The 10,921-nt window shown below is 41.0% G+C and overlaps 1 protein-coding gene across 1 annotated transcript; it reads right to left on the reverse strand.

The window, feature by feature from the left end:
• Positions 1 to 5,088: 5,088 nt before the first annotated feature.
• On the reverse strand, positions 5,089 to 6,577 carry LOC122935231 (protein ALP1-like). Its single transcript, XM_044290993.1, has 2 exons — positions 6,282 to 6,577; positions 5,089 to 5,968 (listed from the first exon to the last, which is right to left on the reverse strand). Exons 1-2 carry the CDS (start codon positions 6,554 to 6,556, stop codon positions 5,089 to 5,091), a joined length of 1,155 nt encoding a protein of 384 aa, XP_044146928.1. The 5' UTR covers positions 6,557 to 6,577.
• Between the last annotated feature and the right edge of the window lie 4,344 nt (positions 6,578 to 10,921).

Raw genomic sequence — 10,921 nt, forward strand, 5'->3', positions numbered from 1 at the left:
TAAGGCTGCTGGAGAATGCTATAAGGCTACTGGGGGATGCTATAATGCTACTGGGGAATGCTATAAGGTTGATATAATTTTAATGACTAGAGGAGCAATTTTGTGTTTTGACTAATTCCTGTTTTTACCCTTGTTGCATCTTGTGCCAATGTGTATGTTGAAATATGTCTATAAGCTCTTGTCTATAATGTTTCTGTAACGTTTTCAGATGTCTTCGCCTTCTCCTTCGGTTTGCAGTCAAAGTACCCCCTCCTTTCACATGCAGGTAAAAATCTTTAAATAAAAATCTATTATTAATGATCCAAATAATAAATATGTTTGAACCACAATACATATTTATATATTTCAGGGACACTCCGACACTGAATCCTCTGCTGGCGAGGAATTGCGTTTTTCTCCTGAACCAATGGAGTCAGTAAGTGTGGAATGTTATATTTAGATTTTTTGGTTTCTACACATCCATAATTGGTACAATGGATATAAACTCGAAAGGTTCATGATTTGCCAACACTGCAAAAGGATAGATAGGCCAATGTATTGGCAACAAGATATGAAAGAGTGTATATGGGTGATGCATTTTGGTTGCTGCAGGGCAGGCAGACGGCAATTTTCAATGAATCCAAAACTGTGTTTGTTTTTCAGACACAGGAGGGTTCACATTCCATTGAAAATCCGCGAAGTAGACGTCATAACGATGACGATGTGAGTATCTATACTTAGGTTCTCTAACTAAATCAATTTTCTTTTGTGATAACTATATTATTTATTAGGACCCAAACAGTCAAATTGAAAATCCATCACCTGTTCAAAAAAGAACTTCCAGGCGTGGTGGTCGCGGACAACGTGGTCGTGGCAGTCGTGGTGGACGTGTAGGCCGTGTGAGTAGGCACATGTGCTGTGATGTGAGCTGTCCACACTGCCCTCAGTATACAGTATCTTATATCACCTATAAGATAACGTGGCCATCATACCTCAAATTTTTTTTATTAGAACAAATGACCATGAGGATTGGAGACATTTGTTTTACCCAAACCAAAGTTTAAGTGTTGCTTATGCCATAATGGACATACCATGAACAGGGGCTACCCTCTTATAAAATAAAAAGCAATGACCCGCTCGCCAAGTCTATATCTTTATAGCCGTTCACACCCAAAGACCAAATACAAGGAAATCCAAAAAATTTTTATATTTTTTTATTAAAACAAAAGATGCAGTGGGCAGTGGTTGGCACATGCAACATATTCGCTATACAAGTTTTATCCAAAAGACTTAAGTGCAGATGGAATTGCAGGTAGCTTTTATAGGTAATGATAACATTTGTTTTAAACCAAATAGGGTAGACAGCAAGAATTGGACGAGGAAGATAGGCAATTTCTCCCAATCATAAACTGTGAACTGCTAATACAGCTAGTAGAAGCAAGGCCAGCTCTATGGGACCAAACAGACCCCAAGCACTCGGACCACAACACGACTCGTCGACAATGGCAAGAGGTCTATGCCAATTTGGTTCCCACATGGAACGATTTGAGTCGTCAGGCTAAAAAAAATTGTGGTACATTAATTTCATTCCTTTTGTTAAATCATTTGGTTTTAGAAGATTTGATAGTGATGTTTCTAGTTGGAAGAATAGTGAAGTGAGCATAAGTTTTCTGTTTGGAAAACTTTGTTTCAACAACTGAAACAGCCAATTCAGGTACCGGGCAAAATAACAGTTAAATACAATGCAGAATTTTGGACTGCCTGGGGCAACAGTTTTTTATGCAATCCGATGTCAACAGAAAAGAATATATAACATTATATACGGTTATTAAAATTGTTCTTTATTTTCTAGCTGAAATCATATCAACACGCTGGAGGTCAATACGCGATAGGTTTATGCGTGACCTCAATCATGAGCGAACGGCGCCAAGTGGTTCGGGTACTTCTCGGAGGAAACCTTACCAATATGCACCACATCTTCAATTTCTTCAACGTTGTTTTCAGCAGCGCATGTGAGTTAAATTTCCTAAAGAGAAGACAAAAAAAAATTATGAATATAGAAATTATACCTTTTATTTCCCTATCTATTTTAGGACTCATTCAAGCACACTCCCTCCTGAAGCAGAACCTGTTGAACATGAGGACTCAACCGAACAATTGTCTGGACGATCTACCGATCAAACTTCATTACCATCTCAGTCACAGGATTCTGCTCTGGAGTCGCGCGGCCGGCAAACTGAGACATGTGCTCAGATTGAAGATACTCGACAGTTCATTTCTTCTGCCTTTGACAGAGTTTTAAGTAGGCCGAGGCCACTTCGAAGACCACATAGAGTCTTTGAGGATCTTGCACTGATCTTCCGAGATTGTTTATTAAAAATAGAGGAGGAGCAAACTCGGTATAAGCAAGAGTTAACTTCCATGATCAATCATGTCGAGGTAGTTTGTCGTCCAGAACCCCTTAACCATAATCAGCAGTTTCTCTTAACGTTAAGTCATTGGATGGACAACATGACTCCAGAGCAGAATTGTGATTGTCAAGTGACATTGATCAAAACTGTTTGGAATATTAAACACGCACCATCCTCTAATTTTGTTCCTCTGGCTCAGTCGTATCCACCAGCCACCTCCTACCCAACATCCATGACTTCTCCACCTGCTCACTCATACTCTGAGCCACATATCGCTCCCCAGTCACAAAACTTTCAACAGTCACAAAACTTTCAACAGTCACAAAACTTTCAACAGTCACAAAACTTTCAACAGTCACAAAACTTAGCCCTATCCCAAAACTTTAGCCACTCCCAAAACTTTCCCCCATCCAAAACTTTACCTACGTACCACAACTTCCCACAGGCCCAAAACGTAGGCACTGCACAAAACTTTCCAACTTTACAGAACTTTCCATCAACATCCCACATCTTTATTCCATCCCAAAGCCATCCACCGTCCCAAAGACAACCTACGTCCCACCAATACCCAACGGCTCACACATTTCCACCTTCTCAAAGCCATAGCACATCCGTCAGATATCAACCTGCATCAACCTTTCAAGAGACTTTAAGCCAATCTCAATCACAGCTACCTTCCTATGTCTCTGCACAAACACCTTTCCAATCCAACAACACTGGAAGTTCCCAAACACGTCTACAGACACCAAGTCCAGATGTGATTTCTATGTCAACTCAAAATAAAATCTCCATAAACGAAGGTGTTTCCACCTCCGTTTTTCCCACTCCAACCACTTTTACTACCCCTTTCTCAAACAAATCTGTTCCATACCAATCTGATACTGATTCATATTCCCTTCATACCCCACAACATCAACAACAGGGTGAATATGTCAGACCACAACTTTCGTTCATGCAATCACTTCTAGACCAAAGTGCAGAAGATGCTGGGTCCCCAACTGCAGCCCCAGGAAAGGCTCCATTCACTCAACCACCACCCTAGTTAACAAAATATATATTATGTTTTAAAGTTTATAAATGAGTACCTCACAAGGTTTATATTGACCACTGTGTCAATTTGTTGAAGTTTATAAATAAGTACCTCACAAGGTTTATATTGACCGCTGTGTCAATTTTTGCACTTTAATGATGTTGAACTTGAAAGATTTTATATGTTTTATACTTTTATATTATTAGATTAATAAGGAGGTTTCAGATATGTGTGTAATTATTGTGCACTTATCAGCTTTCAGAAGCCCATACAAGCTGCTAAATATAGGCAGGTGGTTTGATTTCCTAGTTCGGACGTTTAGATTTTCAAGAACTAACATGATAATCATAGCAGATTGGACCCTAAAAAGAGTAATTGGCCTTATTATTCATGATTTCTTTATCTCCTGCCCAAGGTGCTGATGACTTACAGTTTTCCAACTAGTCTTTTTTCCTTATATTAAGGAGAAAAATGCCATTCATCAGCACATGGGTCAGAGACACAGAGATTAGCTACCATGACTAGACTCAGATTGGTTCAACTCTTTTACAGTAATGGACTGCAATGATTATGATGATAGTTCTTGTTTACCACTTGTGAGTGAGTGACACAGTACACAAATCTATATACTGTCACTTATTCACCACCTTGCGTGGTCTGCACAAAGCTGATGACTTTTTCAGTCTCCCACCTGTTGTTGTTCCATTGCTATTGTCTCGCTATCGTGATCCTCCATTGTACACTTGCTTGAAAACAATGCAAATACAATAATAGAAATGGCATATGTCATTACTATTTTCTTTGATATAATGTCTCATGCACAAGACTGAACACACTCAGAGACATGGTGTTTGTCAAAAAAAAATTGTACCTGCTGATGTAATTTAAAGGGGTACTGGAGGACACACCATCAGTGATTACACTGATTCTTTGCATGTTGTGCCACCCACATGGCTGTAGTCTAGCACTTTCTACATCATATTGATGATGCACAGTAGCCCTGTGTTTGGTGCATAGCAGCATTGAAATAACTGATGATGTGCACTTCCATTTGCATGTTTCATGTCACCATATAACTTCTTGCCCGCTCAAGGAAGACATGTCTCGCGGTGCATACTGTAGTGTGATTATTCTGAACTTGGTATGATGATGCTATCACATAGCATGTGCAATCAAGAGAATGGTGTACACTTCAGTCACAGATAGAACAACTTTTTCACAATGGACATTTTGTTATTCCTACATGTACGGTAGAGCTTATCCTTTTCTTATGTGAATTCTAGTTCCATTGTGTTGAGCTACGTGCTTTTATGGAAGTTTATTTGTAAACTTATGCAAATGATTATTTAAATATAAAAATATGTTTAAAAAAAAAGTATTTATCTAAATAAATACTTTTATAATTTCAAATATTCTTTGTCAGTGGTTTTCATACTTTCAAGACTCAAAACGACAAACAAGGGATATGGAGATGGTTGGAGAGGCTTACCTTTTGCTGAATCCAAGGCAATAAATGTAGGTAGACCGATACATCATGGTTGACTCAACAATAAACAACAATATATTAAGAAGAAACAATAAAATAAACTATTATGTACATAACTAATTACAACTTTCAACTGTACATATTTAATAAACAAACAGTAACAAACAATAGAGAATATTTGTTCAAATATGTTCATCCTGCCAATGCACAAATCCAGCTGAAGAAATGAAATATTCTGCAAATTGATCGCGCATGCGACTCACAGCAACTGTTGATCTTGGGCCAGTTTCTATGTTATCTCCTGGTGGATTTAATGCCAGTGGCTCCGTAGGCAAAGGCTCTTTGGTCAGTACATAATTGTGCAACACAACGCATGCTTTTATGACATCATCCACAGTATCTGTTTTCAATTGTATTGGACGAGTGAATATTCGCCATTTTGCAGTCAATATGCCAAAAGCACACTCGACCATTCTTCTTGCTCGAGTCAGTCTGTAATTGAACACTCTTTTGCGATAGTCTAGACCACGGCTGGCATATGGCTTCAGTAAATTTCCACACATTTGGAAAGCTTCATCTCCAACTAGAACAAATGGAAGTGCAGGGTTTGTAGTACCTGGTAAAGGCCTGGGCTCTGGTATACCAAAGTTTCCGGAGTACAGCCTTTTTCCCATATTAGAATTTTTAAAAACACGTGAGTCATTGGTTCGTCCAAAAGCTCCAATATCAACAGCCACAAATTTGTAATTTGCATCAACAATTGCCATTAGTATCACAGAAAAATACTTTTTATAGTTAAAAAAGGAGGATCCACTACGTGGGGGCTTCAAGAGCCTCACATGCTTCCCATCCACTGCACCAATACAATTGGGAAACTGTGTCACCTCATAAAACTTGTCGGCTATGCTGATCCACTGTTGGCAAGTAGGATGGGGAAGAAATTCTTCACGCAGAAGATTCCAAATTGCCCGGCAGGTATCTTTAACAATGTAAGATATTGTAGATTTCCCTAGTCGAAATTGAAAATGAAGACTGGAAAAACTTTCACCACTAGCCAGAAACCTACAAAAAAATAAAATGAAATTTAACATAATTGTTACACAAATACTATTCACAAAAAAAAAAAACTGCAGCAAAACAACTTTTTGGATTGTCCCACAAGCATTAATTCAAGATCCTTCACAGCAAACAGATCAACATTACCTAGCGGTTGAACGGAAAATGGTATCAAATTTGGATGCATTTACATATTTTAGGTAACTACTATATTTAAAAACTTTTCTCTTGAGATTAATCATATACTCACAATAATAATAAAAACAAAAAGGCTCTGAAACACAGTAGAAGCAATAATGGAAAGTTGTACCATACATACCGCAGAGTGACCATGAGTCGTTCTTCTGGAGTTACACTTCGACGAAATTTCGTATCCTTCCGTCTCAATCGGCGACGTAAACGTTGGGAAAGGTCATCAAAGCTTGCGACACTTACACGGAGATATTCTGCAAATTTGACAGGGTGTTTTCGGAGTTCTTGATAAAGGGTCGAATATACACCTCGTGTCATTCGGCATGATGTAATGGGATGCACCCAATATCGCCGTCTCCTTTTCATGGATGACATTCGCATCTTTCGAAGTTTCCATATCATATAGTCCACAGAAAAAAGGACATGAGCAGGCAGCATTGTTCCTCTTCCAGCAATTGGATGTCACAATATGGCACCATTTTTATATAGCATGCAGATAGGGGAGGGACAACTGAAAAAAAAAAAAAAGGAAAAAAACGGATCCGTTATCGGAGTAACTAAACGGATTGAACAGACATTAACTGACATTTTTAATCCGTTTATTAACGTATCCGTTAGATGGTATCCGTTTAAAAACGTAGCAAAATATGTCCGTTACGTTCCGTTATGAATGAATCCGTTTCAATTTTGAAACGGACGCAAGTCAGAACGGAAAGCCGAAAGGAGGACTGAACGCTGATGTGAACGAGGCCTTACGTCAACACAAACTTACTGCTGACACCCTCTCTACTCTGTCAGTGGCTCTACTTGTATAAGCGTTTAATAGAACAGGTTCTGTAGACATCTATGTAGAATCAGTTGACGACGTGTAAAAAGAATGCGCTTCTTCTTGGCATACGGAATACCCTGAGGTGTCTTCTTTCCAAAATGGGGTCACTTGTTGGGTAGTTATACTGCCCTGGCATTTTAGGGGCCCATATGTGTGAGAAATAGTTTGCAATCAAAATCTGTAAAAAATGACCGGTGAAATCCGAAAGGTGCTCTTTGGAATGTGTGCCCCTTTGCCCACCTAGGCTGCAAAAAAGTGTCACACATGTGGTATCGCCGTACTCAGGAGAAGTTGGGGAATGTGCTTTGGGGTGTCATTTTACATATACCCATGCTGGGTGAGATAAATATCTTGGTCAAATGCAAACTTTGTATAAAAAAATGGGAAATGTTGTTTTTGCCAAGATATTTCTCTCACCCAGCATGGGTATATGTAAAATGACACCCCAAAACACATTCCCCAACTTCTCCTGAGTACGGCGATACCAGATGTGTGACACTTTTTATTGCAGCCTAGGTGGGCAAAGGGGCACACATTCCAAAGTGCACCTTTCGGATTTCACCGGTCATTTTTTACAGATTTTGATTGCAAACTACTTCTCACGCATTTGGGCCCCTAAAATGCCAGGGGAGTATAAGTACCCCACAAGTGACCCCATTTTGGAAAGAAGACACCCCAGGGTATTCCGTGAGGGGCATGGCGAGATCAGGGAATCTATATGGGTGATCACCTCCCTGTCATTGATCACCCCCCTGTAAGGCTCCATTCAGACGTCCGTACGTGTTTTGCGGATCCGATCCATGTATCCGTGGATCCGTAAAAATCATACGGACGTCTGAATGGAGCCTTACAGGGGGGTGATCAATGACAGGGGGGTGATCAATGACAGGGGGGTGATCAGGGAATCTATATGGGTGATCACCCGCCTGTCATTAATCACCCCCCTGTTAGGCTCCATTCAGACGTCCGTATGTGTTTTGCGGATCCGATCCATGTATCCGTGGATCCGTAAAAATCATACGACGTCTGAATGGAGCCTTACAGGGGGGTGATCAATGACAGGGGGGTGATCAGGGAATCTATATGGGTGATCACCTCCCTGTCATTGATCACCCCCCTGTAAGGCTCCATTCAGACGTCCGTACGTGTTTTGCGGATCCGATCCATGTATCCGTGGATCCGTAAAAATCATACGGACGTCTGAATGGAGCCTTACAGGGGGGTGATCAATGACAGGGGGGTGATCAATGACAGGGGGGTGATCAGGGAATCTATATGGGTGATCACCTCCCTGTCATTAATCACCCCCCTGTAAGGCTCCATTCAGACGTCCGTACGTGTTTTGCGGATCCGATCCATGTATCCGTGGATCCGTAAAAATCATATGGGCGTCTGAATGGAGCCTTACAGGGGGGTGATCAATGACAGTGGGGTGTTCAATGACAGGGGGGTGATCAATGACAGGGGGGTGATCAGGGAATCTATATGGGTGATCACCCGCCTGTCATTGATCACCCCCCTGTAAGGCTCCATTCAGACGTCCGTATGTGTTTTGCGGATCTGATCCATGTATCCGTGGATCCGTAAAAATCATACGGACGTCTGAATGGAGCCTTACAGGGGGGTGATCAATGACAGGGGGGTGATGAATGACAGGGGGGTGATCAGGGAGTCTATATGGGGTGATCATGGGTGATCAGGGGTTCATAAGGGGTTAATAAGTGACAGGGGGGGTGTAGTGTAGTGGTGTTTTGTGGTACTTTACTGAGCTGCCTGTGTCCTCTGGTGGTCGATCCAAACAAAAGGGACCACCAGAGGACCAGGTAGCAGGTATATTAGACCCTGTTATCAAAACAGCGTCTAATATACCTGTTAGGGGTTAAAAAAAATCACATCTCCAGCCTGCCAGCGAACGATCGCCGCTGGCAGGCTGGAGATCCACTCGCTTACCTTCCGATCCTGTGAACGCGTGCGCCTGTGTGCACGCGTTCACAGGAAATCACGGCTCTCGCGAGATGACGCGTATATGCGAGACTCTGCGCAGAGCTGCCGCCTACGGACCGCAGATCTGCGTTAGGCAGTCCGGAGGTGGTTAATCTACAACCACAACTGCAATAAAGTTAGGACACTCTGTAAAATGTAAAAAAAAATGGAATAAAATTATTTAAAAACCTCATAGACCCATATTTTTTTTCCCAATAGATCATAGAACACATATAAAATATTGAAATTGAGACATTTTACAATTTCACAAAAAAAATGAACCCATGTAGAACTAGATGGTAGAAAAATCTGAAAAAAAGTTGGGTCAGGGGCAACAAAAAGCTGTTAAAGTAAGTGGTTTTAATAAAAAAACAGCTGGAGGATCAATTTTCAACTAGGTCACGTGACTGGGTATAAAAAGAACATGTTAGGCTACTTTCACACTTGCGCTTTCCATTCTACTACTGAAATCCGTCATAGGGAATCGCCTCTGTTTTGTTCCCATTCCATGTCAATGGGGACAAAACTGAACTGAAGGGAACGGAGTGCACCCGAATGCATTACATTCCGTTTGGTTGTGTCCCCATCGCAGACAGAATAATGCTGCAAGCAGTGTTTTTCTGTCCGTGATGTGGTGAGGAGCAAGAAGGATCCATCCTGACTCACAATGTAAGTCAATAGGGACGGATCCATTTTCTCTGACAATAGAAAACTGATCCGTCCCCATTGACTTTCAATGGTTTTCATGACGGATCCGTCTTGGCTATTTTCAAGATAATGCAACCGGATCTGTTCAGAACGGATGCAGATGGTTGTATTATCAGAACGGAAGCTTTTAGCTGATCCATGACGGATCCAGCAAAAATGCTAGTGTGAAAGTAGCCTGTCAGAAGCAAAAATCGTGAAAAACTGCATCTAAAAATTGTGGAACAAGTTCAGAAAACTTTTCCTCAATATAAAAATTATGAATAATTTGAATTTTCCACTATCTACAATATAGAAAATCATCAAAAGATTCTGAGAATCTGGAGAATTCCATGTGCTCAAGGGACAAATCCCATTCTCAATATTGGCTGCTCTTGGTCTACGGACAGTGCATAAAAAAATGGCATTAATCTGTACTGGAAAAAAGTTCACAGTGCAATCCACAAATGCAAGTTAAAGCTTTATGATCCAAACAACATTTCATTGTATTGTACATTGTATTACATTGTATTGTACAGTGACAATAAAGGCATCTTATCTTATCTATCTGATGCAAAGAAGCCATATGTCAACATAATCCAGAAATGCTGCTGTCTTCTCTGGGACAAACCCCATTTAAAATGGACTGAGGCAAAATGGAAAACTGTTCTGTGACCAGAAGAATCAAATTTTGAAATTCTAATTGGAATAGCGGAGGCTGTGTTCTGCAGACTAGAGTAGAGAAGGACCATCTAGTTTGTTATCAGTGGACAATTTAAAAGCCTGCATCTCGGATGGTATAGGGTTGCATTAGTGCCTGTGATATGGGCAGCTTACACATCTGGAAAGGCACTATGAAAGCTAAACCATACATAGAGGGTTTAGAAATACATACTGTATGCTCCCATCCAGAAAATGACACACATTTATTTTGACTGACGTTTCAGATGCCAATCTTAAAGGAAACCTGTCACCATGTTTTTGCGCATAGAGCTGGGGACATGGGCTGCTAGATGGCCACTAGCACATCTGCAATACCCAGTCCCCATAGCTCTCTGCGCTTTTATTGTGTTAAAAAAAACGTTTTGATTGATATGCAAATTACCTGATATGAGTCCTGTAGCCGGAGATGAGTCAAGCGGAAAGGAGCCCAGCACCGCCCCGCGTCCTCCGAATCTCCTCCTTGCTGGCTGACGTCACAGAGCTGGAGTGCCGAAATCTCGCGATGCGCGAGTTAGCGCATGCGCAGTGTTGGCATCATGTTCATTCCC

Source organism: Bufo gargarizans, chromosome 4 (assembly GCF_014858855.1).
Source record: "Bufo gargarizans isolate SCDJY-AF-19 chromosome 4, ASM1485885v1, whole genome shotgun sequence".
Classification (NCBI taxonomy): Eukaryota; Metazoa; Chordata; class Amphibia; order Anura; family Bufonidae; genus Bufo; species Bufo gargarizans.